General features: G+C 37.2%; 1 protein-coding gene across 2 annotated transcripts in view; it reads left to right on the forward strand.

Moving 5' to 3' along the window:
- Nucleotides 1-15,474, forward strand: part of ANTXR2 (ANTXR cell adhesion molecule 2) — a 163,546-nt gene that overhangs the window by 70,954 nt on the left and 77,118 nt on the right. For both annotated transcript variants that reach the window (XM_004280165.4, XM_049709391.1), the window contains one exon: nt 3,087-3,182. In XM_004280165.4, coding sequence (XP_004280213.2) covers nt 3,087-3,182 — 96 coding nt within the window. The remainder of the gene's footprint in view (nt 1-3,086; nt 3,183-15,474) is intronic.

Consider the following 15,474-nt stretch of genomic DNA (forward strand, 5'->3'; position numbering starts at 1 on the left):
CTTTCTGTGTGCAAGACACTGATTTAGACGTTTAGGTTACATCAGTGATCACATGTTGAGCTTACACTTTCATTCTACCAAACTGTACATCAAGAAGTTGCAAGATGACTGCATGTCTTCTCATTTCTTAAATTAATTTTTTATGGTAAATATGTGGTAACATCTTGAAGTGCCTTAAGAATGGTCTAATAGTAAATATTAGAGCTTCATGAAGATTGTATGTGTATGTGTCTGTGTGTGAAGTTTCTGTAGTTATTTTTGTTGTCTTCTGAAAAATAAATTAAATGACATACTCAAGGATTCTAGGTGATATTTTGGTGGTGTCTGTTTTGGTTCATTTGCAACCTAACATTAGTTACATAAATAGCTTGTATGGTTATTCCCTCTTGCATCCAGATGCAAAATTAGAAATCAAAGGATAGCTTTAATTGTTCATGTATACTTGATTCTTAATCTTTTCCTAAAAAAATTTCTGAAATTAATACATGTTTTATGGTCTATGCTGCTTTGAGAATTATTTTTAAAGTTTTTTTTTAATGGATTTACTAAAACTGAAGTGCTGTTAGTAATCAACATCTTTGAGAATTGATCTGTTTGGAGATAGTTTCCAAGTCAATATATGGTAATCGCTTTTTCTTTTTTTTCCATTGTGATACTAACAAATGATATAGGGAAACTGTGACACACATTTCAAGATTTTTGTGATTAGCTATACCAAGTATATTTTGCTAGCACTCCCTAAAGTATACTTTTGAAAAGTACCTTCTCTTCTCTTTTCAGTTATTTACAAATAACTGTTTACATAAAAATCATTATCTCTTTTTTTTTTTTTTGAGCAATAGTTAATTTTAATTAATGATCACCAAGTCATAGACTCACAGATGTTGTAAATATTCATTTTTTAAACCACTCTTGTACATTTTCCTAAATGGTTCCTTTTCTAAAACAAATACCCACAATCTCACCCCTTTGGGACATAACTTCTTTTTTTTTCTTTTTTCTTTTTTTTTATTTTTTATTTTTTAACATCTTTATTGGAGTATAATTGCTTTACAATGGTATGTTAGTTTCAGCTTCACAACAAAATGAATCAGTTATATATATACATATATTCCCATATCTCTTCCCGCTTGCGTCTCCCTCCCTCCCACCCTCCCTATCCCACCCCTCCAGGCGGTCACAAAGCACCGAGCTGATCTCCCTGTGCTATGCGGCTGCTTCCCACTAGCTATGCATAGGTTATTATGTATTACAATTCAAATTCCATTATAAAATGTTCTAATTAAATGCTACCACCATTGCTGCTTCAACATCTGAAAGTCTCTTAGCTTTGATCAATCCTAACATTTCCCAAAATGGATTCTAGGAAATCTGAGTTCTATAGGATATTGATAATGTTATGAGAAAAAAAAATTGACCTGTGTTGATATAAGTTGGACTGTTCTTTTTTACTACAGAGCCATTCAGGGCTTTAAAAATATGCTAATGTGTGCAGTGCTTTTTTAAGAGAAATAGCCTGGTTATAGCTTTGCCACAAAGAGTTTATGCTTTGGGAACAACTGACTTTCTTATTTTGTAGATTAGAAAATGGGGTCCCTGAGAAATTAAACAACTTGCTTAAAATTAGACCTCCAGACTAATATTTTTAAGACAATGCTATTCTAAGATGGAAACTGATAGGTTCTTCCCACTCAGCCTTTCTCTCTGTCAGCTCTTGGGCTAAATGTGGCTGTTGCCTTGACTTCTGGGCTTGTACTACTTATTTGTTTGGAATGACAGGAAATGTATCCCTGAAAAGCTGCCTTATAAAGGCCCAAATTTCCACCCAGACAGTGTATTGATTTATTTACAGTTTTTTTTTCTTCCTTGAAATCTTCTCCTCCCCCCGCCCAAAAAAACCCCCACAAACCAAACATGATTACTGGGGATCCTGGAGAGCAGTGGTTTGGAAGAGACAGCTCGTTCTCTTGGAAAATTTATCTCTGCACTAAAAATTCAGCAAACACTCTTCTTTGTTTTTGTGGCTTTTTCAGTCTTATTTATTTGGAGTTCATTCTCTTAGTAAATAGTTTTAAGTGCCAGACATGGAGTACACATTATTAAGTAGGTTGGGCATAGGTGCTGCCTTCCTAGAGCTCACAGTGAATATAGAAAAGACAAATTAAATAAAAAATTGTAGTTCATCATAAATAAATAAGCAAATAAATCAGTAAATATATTGTGATAAATGCTAAGATTAAAGTACAGAGAACTATGCCTTGTACAGTAAGGAGGGGCATTTTCTAGCCAGAAGGTACAAGGAAGTCTTCCTGAGGAAGTGGCTTAAGCTAAGCCTTATAGGATGTGGAGGTATTTGGTAGAAGAAGGGGGTCAGAGGCAGAGCCCAGAGCAGGGGTGTTAGACCTGGAGGAGATCGTCATTAGAAAGTGAAAAAGCACCAGTGTGGTTCTTGTGTGGGTAGTGCTTGAGCTACCCTGAGGCGTCTTCTGATATATGAACGCATGAGGTTGCATTCTTTTCTGATGCGTACAAGAACGATTGTTGCTGGTTTGCCACCTGATTGGTGATTTTTGATAATCATCTTGTCCTACCATTTAAATATATAAAGTAAATAATTTTCCATTATCAAAAAGTCTGGGAAAATTCTGCATAAATTCTGCCTAGAGGTAATCATGCTTGTAACCAGAATAATCCTTTCCCAGAGACAGAAGGTAGGGACCGTACAGACCATTCGCACAAACCCGAATTGTGATTTTTCCTTTTTTTTTTTAAGGCATAATTTCAAACAGTTTGGAAGATGTTTATACTAATTACTGCCTATCTCAATATACATGAAATATAATATAAGGAAATTTAATACAAATAGATTATAATATACTTAATATATTATATAAATGTAATAAAGTAAACTATAATATAAATAGGGTATAAGGTAATTTATAGAATTTAAAGGAATATGAGAGAAATCTGGTTTAAGATTATGATGTTTTCTGTAACTTTTTCTGATGTTTCCTTAAAAAATATGTGTTTGGGATTTGACCCTAAACTTTGCTGACATCCTTGTTTTTGTTTTGTGCTTCCTCTAGTCCAGTGGGATTGCAGCCATCATTGCTATTTTGGTGTTACTGCTACTCTTGGGCATCGGTTTGATGTGGTGGTTTTGGCCCCTTTGCTGCAAAGTGGTGAGTGAGGATTTGAAATCCTACTCTTTTTTTTTTTAAACATCAAGGTGTAAAGTAAGGCTGAAATATGAATCAATATTCAACAACAGCAAAGTTTCAACTAGCAAATTGAATTTTAATAGTTTTTGTCATTATAATAAATTGTATTCATGCATGCCAATAAATGTTTATTATAAAACTTCATCAAAAAAAGGCTTCAAAATCAGATTTGGGGGAAGAAGGGGAAAAGAAGGTAGGACAGGTTGTAGGAATAAAGGGTTTTCCATGCAAGTACAAAAGAATTTCAAGAAAATTGAATGATATGTTCTGCTGGATTCATTGAGAGAGGTTGATAATCTGTCAGTTTGTTTGGTTTTTTTTCAGTGCTTATTGAATGTTTCATTACTTCTTTGAAAGATCTACTATTTCAGGACCTTCTCTGTTTGCCTCTTAGAAAAACATTTTAGAAATAAGTCATGTGCAAATGTTAGGGTATCTGTTAAACAGTCACTTTTGAAGTTACAGCAGCTGATTTCAGGTTGTGTCATCTTTCATGTTTGAGTCAAACCGCTGAAAGAATATGGGTAATAAGCTTTCTAGCGCTACTGTAACAAATTGCCACACATTTGGTAGCTTAAAGCAACACAAATTTATTATCTAAGTTATGTAATCACAGATCCAACATGGGTCTCACTGAGCTAAACTGGGTTAAAAGGTATCCGCAGTGATACATTCCTCTCTTAATGCTCTAGAACAGAATCTGTTCCCTTGTGTTTTCCAGCCTCTAGAAGTCACCTCCATTCCTTGCCTTGTGAGCCCCTTCCTCCACCTTTAGAGCCAGCCACGTTGCATCTTTGTCACCATTATTCTGTAGTCACATGTTCCTCTGACTCTGAGCCCAGCTGGGAAAGGACCTCCAGTGTTAAGGAACCATGTGATTAGGTTTGACCCACCTGGATAATCCAGGATGATCTCCTATCTCAAGGTCCTTAACCTTAATCACATCTGCAAAGTCTCTTTGGCCCTGGAAGGCAATTTATTCACAATTCCAGGGAATTAGGATGGAGACATCTTTATAGAGCCATTATTTTTCTTGCCACAGGGCAGAACATTGAGTAAAAAACATCAGCACATTTCAAGCAATACAACTTGGATTGTTTAGGCTTCGTAGAAAAGGTTATTCTGAAGAAGCACTCCTTCAAAGCATGCTACTACCTATTTTGATAATATTCCTTTCCTTATCAGCACTTTATACAGAACTTTATATTCTGTAGGTCAGAGTAGTGTTTTACATAATATTACTAGACTGCCTTTTTCTCCCTCCCCACTGCTGACTGATTTCCACTTCCTTGCAACTTCAGGCAGTGCTTTGTATTACTCCTGCGTTTATTATTCATTGTACTTCAGTCTGCTTTCATGAGACAACTTTACAATCCTTTATCTCAGAGCAGTTGGCCCATGGAGGAGGCACAGAATTAACTTAGACAACAGTAGAGACAAGAAACATCCTGTCTCTTTGCTGAACTAATCAGTTTCCTGCTATAGCAATTTATGCTCAAACGGTTTCCTGTAGTAATCTTGATTGTCTTAGATATGGTGATTTTAGGCTAGCTAGCACTCTTGAGTCTCAAATTAAAAAGCAAAAAGGTGCCTTAATGTGATGTGTGCTCCTTGTTTTTCTAATTTAAACTTCACAATGGTGGATTTCCTTATTTCATTACTTTGCAATTTCATATAATATTGACCAGAGGGCTCAGAAGTGTCAAAGTGGTATTTTATTTTATATTATTATTTTTTTTTTTTTGCGGTATGCGGTCCTCTCACTGCTGTGGCCTCTCCCGTTGCGGAGCACAGGCTCCGGACGCGCAGGCTCAGCGGCCATGGCTCACAGGCCCAGCCGCTCCGCGGCATGTGGGATCTTCCCGGACCGGGGCACGAACCCGTGTCCCCTGCATCGGCAGGTGGACTCTCAACCACTGTGCCATCAGGGAAGCCCCAAAGTGGTATTTTAAAAGGACGCTTGTGAAGACTGAAATGGGCTTCTTTGGGAGGTTGCTAGATGTACTCAAATGAAGTCTCCACCATCAAATGGGGTATTATAGAGAGGATTCAATCATCAGGTGGTGAGAATAGATCCATTCCATCCCTGGGTCTCTGCAGACTGGGAATCATGCAGTATATTTCTTTATGCAAGGCACAGAGGGACACCATTAAGGCATGTTTTTACAATGTCAGGAGGGCTTCCTATTCTCAGAAGCATCATGAATGCTTACTAATTTCTGCAACTTACTTAATAGAGAGAAACATCTTTATTTTACATTTAGAAATACAGACTGTAGAGCAGCTAGCCCTGAGTATGAGCTTGCATTTAGACCTAGGAATAAATGAATCAGAGCATAAAACTTAAACTAGGTTTAAACTAGGTTTAAAAGCAGGGAGAGAGAGAGATTGGTTCAAGATAGTGGCGTAGAAGGACATGCGCTCACTCCCTCTTGCGAGACCACTGGGATCACAACTAACTGCTGAACAGTCATTAACAGGAAGATACTGGAACTCACCAAAGAAGATACCCCACATCCAAAGACAAAGGAGAAGCCACAATGAGACAGTAGGAGAGGCACAATCACAATAAAATCAAATCCTATAACCGCTGGGTGGGTGACTGACAAACTGGAGAACACTTATACCACAGAAGTCCACCCACTGGAGTGAAGGTTCTGAGCCTCATGTCAGGCTTCCCAACCTGGGGGTCAGGCAATGGGAGGAGGAGTTCCTAGGGAATCAGACTTTGAAGGCTAGCAAGATTTGATTGCAGGACTTCGACAGGACTGGGGGAAACAGAGACTGTACTCTTAGAGGGCACACTCAAAGTAGTGTGTGCGTCAGGACCCAGGGGGAGGAGCAGTGACCCCATAGGAGACTGAACCAGACCTACCTACTAGTATTGGAGGGCTCCTGCAGAGACGGGGATGGCTGTGTCTCACAACGGGTACAAGGACACTGGCAACAGAAGTTCTGAGAAATAATTCTTGGTGTGAGCCCTCCCAGAGTCCACCATTAGCCCCACCAAAAGGCCTGTAGGCTCCACTGCTGGCTCAACTAAGGCCAAACAACCAACGGGGAGGGAACTCAGCCCCACCCATCAGCAGACAAGTGGATTGAAGTTTTACTGAGCTCTGCCCACCAGAACAACACCCAGCTCTACCCACCACCAGTCCTTCCCATCAGGAAGCTTGCACAAGCCTCTTGGATAGCCTCATCCACCAGAGGGCACACAGCAGAAGCAAGAACTACAATCCTGCAGCCTGTGGAATGAAAACCACATTCACAGAAAGATAGACAAGATGAAAAGGCAGAGGACTATGTACCAGATGAAGGAACAAGATAAAACCCCAGAAAAACAACTAAATGAAGTGGAGATAGGCAACCTTCCAGAAAAAGAATTCAGAATAATGATAGTGAAGATGATCCAGGACCTCGGAAAAAGAATGGAGGCAAAGATGGAGAAGCTGCAAGAAATGTTTAACAAAGACCTAGAATAATTAAAGAACAAACAAACAGAAATGAATAATACAATAACTGAAATGAAAAATACACTAGAAGGAATCAATAGCAGAATAACTGAGGCAGAAAAACGGGTAAGTGACCTGGAAGACAGAAGGGTGGAATTCACTGCTGTGGAACAGAATGAAGAAAAAATAATGAAAAGAAATGAAGACAGCCTAAGATACTTCTGGGACAACATTAAACACACCAACATTCACATTACAGGGATCCCAGAAGGAAAAGAGAGAAAGAAAGCACCCGAGAACATATTTGAATAGATTATAGTCGAAAACTTCCCTAACATGGGAAAGGAAATAGCCACCCAAGTCCAGGAAGCGCAGAGAGTCCCAGGCAGGATAAACCCAAGGAGAAACACGCTGAGACACATAGTAATCAAGTTGACAAAAATTAAAGACAAAGAAAAATTATTAAAAGCAACAAGGGAAAAACAACAAATAACATACAAGGGAGCTCCCATAAGGTTAACAGCTGATTTCTCAGCAGAAACTCTACAAGCCAGAAGGGAGTGGCATGATATATTTAAAGTGATGAAAGGGAAGAACTTACAACCAAGATTGCTCTACCCAGCAAGGATCTCATTCAGATTCAAAGGGGAAATCAAAAGCTTTAAAGACAAGCAAAAGCTAAGAGAATTCAGCACCACCAAACCAGCTCTACAACAAATGCTAAAGGAACATCTCTAAGTGGGAAACACAAGAGAAGAAAAGGACCTACAAAAACAAACCCAAAACAATTAAGAAAATGTTGAAAGGAACATACATATCAATAATTTCCTTAAAAGTGAATGGATTAAATGTTCCAACCAAAAGACACAGGCTCACTGAATGGAAACAAGAACAAGACCCATATATATGCTGTCTACTAGAGAGCAACTTCAGACCTAGGGGCACATACAGTCTGAAAGTGAGGGGATGGAAAAAGCTATTCCATGTGAGTAGAAATCCAAAGAAAGCTGGAGTAGCAATACTTATATCAGAAAAAATAGACTAAAAAAAAGTAAGTTACAAGAGACAAGGAAGGTTAATACATAATGATCAATGGATCAATCCAAGAAGAAGATATAACAATTATAAATCTATATGCACCCAACATAGGAGCACCTCAATACATAAGGCAAATGCTAACACATATAAAAGAGGAAATTGACAGTAACACAGTAATAGTGGGGGACTTTATCACCTCACTTACACTGATGGACAGATCATACAGATTGAAAATTAATACGGAAACACAAGCTTTAAATGACACAATAGAACAGATAGATTTAATTGATATTTGTAGGACATTCCATCTGAAAACAGCAAATTACACTTTCTTCTCAAGTGCTCATGGAACATTCTCCAGGATAGATCAAATCTTCAGTCACAAATATAGCCTTGGTAAATTTAAGAAAATTAAAATCATATCAAGCATCTTTTCTGACCACAATGCTATGAGATGAGAAATCAATTACAGGAAACACAAACACACGGAGGTGAAACAATACATTACTAAATAACCAAGAGATCACCAAAGAAATCAAAGAGGAAATCAAAAAATACCTAGAAGCAAATGACAACAAAAACACAATGATCCAAAACCTATGGGATGCAGCAAAAGCAGTTCTATGAGGGAAGTTTATAGCAATACAATCCTACCTCAAGAAACAAGAAACATCTCAAAAAAAAATAACCTTCCACCAAAAGGAACTAGAGAAAGAAGAACAAACGAAACCCAAAGTTAGTAGAAGGAAAGAAATCATAAAGATCAGAGCAGAAATAAATGAAATAGAAACAAAGAAAACAATAGAAAAGATCAATAAAACTAAAAGCTGGTTCTTTGAGAAGTTAAACAAAATTTATAAACCTTTAGCTGGACTCATCAAGAAAAAGAGGGAGAGGACGCGAATCAATAAAATTAGAAATGAAAAAGGAGAAGTTACAACAGACACTGCAGAGATACAAATCATCCTAAGAGACTACTACAAGCAACTCTATGCCAATAAAATGGACAACCTGGAAGAAATGGACAAATTCTTAGAAAGGTGTAACCTTCCAAGACTGAACCAGGAAGAAATAGAAAATATGAACAGACCAATCAAAAGTTATGAAATTGAAACTGTGATTAAAAATCTTCCAACAAACAGAAGTCCAGGGCCAGATGGCTTCACAGGTAAATTCTATCAAACATTTACAGAAGAGATAATACCCATCCTTCTCAAACTCTTCCAAAAAATTGCAGAGGAAGGAACACTCCCAAACTCATTCTACAAGGCCACCATCACCCTGATACCAAAACCAGACAAAGACACTACAAAAAAAGAAAATTACAGAACAATATCACTGATGAATATAGATGCAAAAATTCTCAACAAACTACTAGCAAACAGAATCCAACAGCACATTAAAAGGGTCATACGCCATGATCAAGTGGGATTTATCCTAGGGATGCAAGGATTCTTCAATATACATGAATCAATCAATGTGATATACCATATTAACAAATTGAAGAATGAAAAACATATGATCGTCTCAATAGATGCAGAAAAAGCTTTTGACAAAATTCAACACCGATTTATGATAAAAACTCTCCAGAAAGTGGGCATAGAGGGAACCTAGCTCAACATAATAAAGGCCATATACGACAAACCCAGAGCAAACTTCATCCTCAATGGTTTGAGAGCATTGCCTCTAAGATTACTGAAAGTGTTTCCTCTAAGATCAGGACGAAGATAAGGATGTCCACTCTCACCACTATTATTCAACATAGTTTTGGAAGTCCTGGTGATGGCAATCAGAGAAGAAAAAGAAATAAAAGGAATACAAATTGGAAAAGAAGTAAAACTGTCACTGTTTGCAGATGACATGATACTATACATAGATAATCCTAAAGATGCCACCAGAAAGCTACTAGAGCTAATCAGTGAATTTGGTAAAGTTGCAGGAGACAAAATTAATGCACAGAAATCTCTTGAATTCCTATACATTAACAATGAAAGATTAGAAAGAGAAATTAAGGAAACAATCCCAGTCACCATTGCAACAAAAAGAATAAAATACCTAGGAATAAACCTACCTAGGAAGACAAAAGACCTGTATGCAGAAAACTATAAGACACTGATGAAAGAAATTGAAGATGATACCAACAGATGGAGAGATATACCATGTTCTTGGATTGGAAGAATCAATATTGTGAAAATGACTATACTACCCAAAGCAATCTACAGATTCAATGCAATCCCTATCAAATTACCAATAGCATTTTTTTACAGAACTAGAACAAAAATCTTAAAATTTTTGTGGAGACACAAAAGACCCCAAATAGCCAAGCAGTCTTGCGGGAAAAAAATGGAGCTGGTGGAATCTGACGCCCTGACTTCAGAATATATTACAAAGATACAGTAATCAAGACAGTATGGTACTGGCACAAAAACAGAAATATAGATCAATGGAACAGGATAGAAAGCCCAGAGATAAACCCATGCACCTATGGTCAGCTAATCTATGACAGAGGAGGCAAGGATATACATTGGAGAAAAGACAGTCTCTTCAATAAGTTGTGCTGGGAAAACTGGAAAGCCTCATGTAAAAGAATGAAATTAAAACACTCCTTATCACTGTACACAAAAATAAACTCAAAATGGATTAAAGACGTAAATGTAAGACCAGACACTATAAAACTCTTAGAGGAAAACACAGGAAGAGCACTATTTGACATAAATCACAGCAAGATCTTTTTTGACCCACCTCCTAGAGTAATGGAAATAAAATCAAAAATAAACAAATGGGGCCTAATGAAACTTAAAATCTTCGGCACAGCAAAGTAAACTATAACCAGGACGAAAAGACAACCCTCAGAAGGGGAGGAAATATTTGCAAATGACTCAATTTACAAAGGATTAATCTCTAAAATATACAAACAGCTCATACAGCTCAATATTAAAAAAACCAAACAAACCAATAAAAAAATGGGTAGAAGACCTAAATAGACATTTCTCCAAAGAATACATACAGATGGCCAAGAGGCACATGAAAAGCTGCTGAACATCACTAATTATTAGAGAAGTGAAAATCAAAACTACAATGAGGTATCACCTCACACCAGTTAGAATTGTCATCATCAGAAAGTCTACAAACAACAAATGCTGGAGAGGGTGTGGAGAAAAGGGAACCCTCTTGCACTGTTGGTGGGAATGTAAATTGATACACCATTATGGAGAATAGTATGGAGGTTCCTTAAAAAACTAAAAACAGAATTACTGTATGACCCAGCAATCCCACTACTGGCCATATACCCAGAGAAAACCATAATTCAAAAAGACACATGTACCCCAATGTTCATTGCAGCACTATTTACAATGTTCATTGCAGCACTATTTTCATACAAATTTTAAAGGCTACACTCCATTTAAAGTTATTACAAAATAATGGCTATAATCCTTGTGTTGTATAATACATCCTTGTAGCCTATCTTACACCCAGTAGTTTGTACCTGCCTCTCCCCAGCCCCTATATTGCTCCTCTCCCTTCCCCACTGCCATATCTAAGGTGCACTATCTGTAACAGGCTTTGCATTTCAATTGCTGATGGAACTCAGATGGATAAGACTTTATCCCCACCAGGACCAGACCTCAGCAACACATACAGGAAGCAAAGCTTCTTTCAGGGGATTACAGTGATCAAATCTTTCCAGTGGCTTCTCCTCATCCCTAGGGTTAGTTCAAACTTCCTCAAAGACATAGGAGGCCCTCCTTAATGGCATTCACGCCTGGATCCTAAACCATCTTTCACCACTCCCTTTCCCTGGCTCACTTGGCCTCACCTAGGACTTCCCAAAGCATGCCCAAATAACTTGTAATTCCACACACACTTCATGGGAAAAGTCCCTCATCAACTGCCAACATCTTATTCATTATTTAAAACTCAGTTTGGAGTCAGTAGCTCCATCCGGTTTCCCTGAAACAATCCCTCAACTCTGGCAAATCCCTCCTCCTTTGTGTTCTTTACACATGTTGCTATTGGGGTGCCCATAACCCTCCATTCACACTTTGCCCACTCTTCTGTGTTTCATATTAAAATGTGAGTTTCCATATCATATGATAGTCATTTCTGGACCCCAGTTCCAAGCCAGTATTGGCACATACTAGATTGCAAAGGGCTGAATGCAGAATTTACCTCTACCTTCTCCTTGCTTTTTTTTTTTTTGAATTTTATTTTAATTATTCTTTTATACAGCAGGTTCTTATTAGTTATGTATTTTATAAATATTAGTGTATATATGTCAGTCTCAATCTCCCAATTCCTCACACCACCACCACCGCACCTCTCCCCACCTTTCCACCCCTGGTGTCCATACGTTTGTTCTCTACATCTGTGTCTCTATTTCTGCTTGCAAACTGGTTCATCTGTACTATTGTTCTAGATTCCACACATATGCATTAATATACAATATTTGTTTTCCTCTTTCTGACTTACTTCACTCTGTATGACAGTCTCTACAAACAACCCAGTTTTGTTCCTTTTTATGCCTGAGTAATATTCCATTGTATATATGTACGACATCTTCTTCCTATCCATTTATCTGTCTATGGACATCCAGATTGCTTCCGTGACCTGACTATTGTAAATAGTGCTGCAATGAACATTGGGGTGCATGTGTCTTTTTGAATTATGGTTTTCTCTGGGTATATGCCCAATAGTGGGATTGCTGGGTCATAGGGTAATTCTATTTTTAGTTTTCTAAGGAACCTCCATACTGTTCTCCATAGCGGCTGTATCAATTTACATTCCCACCAGCAGTGCAAGAGGGTTCCCTTTTCTCCACACTCGCTCCAGCATTTGTTGTTGTAGATTTTTTTTTTCATATCAGCCTATTCAGATCACCTACTTCTTCCTGTGTGAGTTTTGGCACATTGCATCTGTCAAAGAATTGATCCATTTAATCTGTTATCAAATTTGTAGGCATAAAATTGTTTATAATATTCTTTTATTATAATGTTAATATCTGTGGAATCTGTATTGATGTCTCCTCTTTCATTTCTTTTCTTTTTTCTTTTTTTTGGTAGATTTTTTTATGATGGCCATACTGACCAATGTGAGGTGATACCTCATTGTAGTTTTGATTTGCATTTCTCTAATAATAGTGATGTCAAGCAGCTTTCCATGTGCCACTTGGCCATCTGTATGTCTTCTTTGGAGAAATGTCTATTTAGGTCTTCTACCCATTTTTGGATTGGGTTGTTTGCTTTTTTAAATATTGAGCTGTATGAGCTGTTTCTATATTTCGGAGATTAATCCTTTGTAAATTGAGTCATTTGCCATTATTTTCTCCCATTCTGAGAAGAAAGTGTTGAGGGTTGTCTTTTCATCTTGTGTACAGTTTCCTTTGCTGTGCAGAAGCTTTTTTCATTACATCCCATTTGTTTATTTTTGTTTTTATTTCCATTACTCTAGGAGGTGGGTCAAAAAAGATCTTGCTGTGATTTTTGTCCAAGAGTGTTCTTCCTATGTTTTCCTCTAAGAGTTTTATAGTGTCTGGGCTTACATTTAGGTCTTTAATCCATTTTGAGTTTATTTTTGTGTATGGTGTTAGGGAGTGTTCTAATTATAATCTTTTACATGTAGCTGTCCAGTTTTCCCAGCACCACTTATTGAAGAGACTGTCTTTTCTTCATTGTATATTCTTTCCTCCTTTGTCATAGATTAGTTGACCATAGGTGCTTGGGTTTATCTCTGGGCTTTCTATCCTGTTCCACTGATCTATATTTCTGTAGCTTAACAATTTTTAAGCAGCATTAAATTATTAGGGATCATTTTGCACTTTATCATTATCAGTCATATTACTTTTTCATGGGAAATGAAATGTATTTATTTCAGCTTGGTGTTTTACAAATTTCTTTGGTTTGATTGTCTTTTAAGTACTAGGGCCAAATATTTAACCTTTTAACTAAAACATGATTAAACAGCTTATAATGTCTGTTTTCAGGCACATTTAGATTATGTCAGCAATCACCTCTTTGGGAATCATACGCTCAGGAGCTCTTATCAAGATAGAAATACTGGAAAAAAAAACCCTGAACGGAGGCACCAATATCTGTCACACATTCTTCATTCAATCATTTCATATTTTTTTAAAAATATCTTATGAAATAATTTAACCATTCATTGTTCAGCGATTAAAAGTTCACAGATATTTAATTAATGACTCAGAGATGACAGTGTTACTTACATCTTAAGCAGTGGTTCTCAGGTGTTTTTCTGTTCCAAATAACTGGAAGGCTCTCAGAGTAGTAGCTGTCAGATTTCCATTGGTAGTGCCTCTCTCTGAGGGGAAAGGGTGGTTGAGTGAGACATCTCCAGGGATCAGTATGGTTTAGGAAAGCCCCTCCATTAGGCTCAATAATGATCCCTAAATATATCCAGGTCTTAATTCCTGGAAACCATGAATGTTATCTTACATGGCAAAAGGGACTTTGCAGTTATGATTAAATTAAGGATCTTGAAATAGGGAGATTATCTAGGATGACCTAGATGGCTCTAAATGCCATCACAAGTGCCGTTATAAGAGGGAGGCAGAGGAGATAAGACCACAGAAGGGGAAAAGGCAGTGTGACCATGGAGGCAGAGATTGAAGTGATGCAGCTTCTAGGCAGGGAATGCTGACAGTCACCAGAAGCTGGGAGGGGCAAGGAGCAGATACTCCCCTGGCTCTTGAAGAAACAATCAGCTCTTCTAACACCTGATTTTAGCTCTGTAAGACTCTGTTTGGACTCCTGGCATCCAGAACTGTAAGAAAATAAATTTCTGTTGTTTTAAACCACTAAGTTGGTGGTAATTTGTTGTAGCTGCTTTAAGAAACTAATAGATTTCCTAAATGATTCTGATAATTGCCAGGGTTGAGAATCACTGCTCAGGGCTCTTGATTTGGGGAATTCACATGTAATATGTTTCTAGTTCAACTCATTACAAAAACTGTTTATGAAGTACAAGAGGTTTTAAGATGGTAGATGGTTCCACGACAATTAAAACCAATATGCATTCTTTAAAATTAGAATTACCATTCTGTTTTGTTTTGGGTAACTGTAAAGTAAATATGCAATGCTTTATATACTGAGTAGAATTTACTCACTGTTTCAGAGTGACCAGGGATTTGTCGAAGAAACAGGTTTCTAATTTTCAGAAGTATCCAACTTATATATGTTATTAGAACCTATTGACAGCAAAGCTCCATGGTCAGCTTTCTCAGGGTGCTTGTTATTTGATGTAAGAGGCCAGAACAATCCCATTCATATTCAGATACATATCACTACTTCAAGATTATGACAGACGAAGACAAATACCATATGTTTTCACTTATATGTGCAACCTAAAAACAAAGGAACAAATATAGCAAAACAGAAACGGACACAGATACAGAGAACAAACTAGTGGTTGCCAGAGGAGAGAGCAGGGGTGATGGGTGAAATAGGAGAAGGGGATTAAGAGGTTCAAACTACAAGTTATAAAATAAATTAGTCATGGGGATGTAATATACAGCACAGATAAAATAGTCTATAATATTGTTATAAGTGTGTATGGTATAAAAATATTGAATCACTGTGCTGTACACCTGAAACTAATATACTATTTTAAGTCAATTATACTTCAAAAAATTATGATAGTTCCTAGACCTACTATTATATTTCATAATTTAATGAATTAATAAAGAAGCACATAGTATTTCTGTATCACAGATTTGGTTTCTTGCTTTTAAAAATAGATTTTTACAG

This window comes from Orcinus orca, chromosome 4, assembly GCF_937001465.1.
Source record: "Orcinus orca chromosome 4, mOrcOrc1.1, whole genome shotgun sequence".
NCBI lineage: Eukaryota > Metazoa > Chordata > Mammalia > Artiodactyla > Delphinidae > Orcinus > Orcinus orca.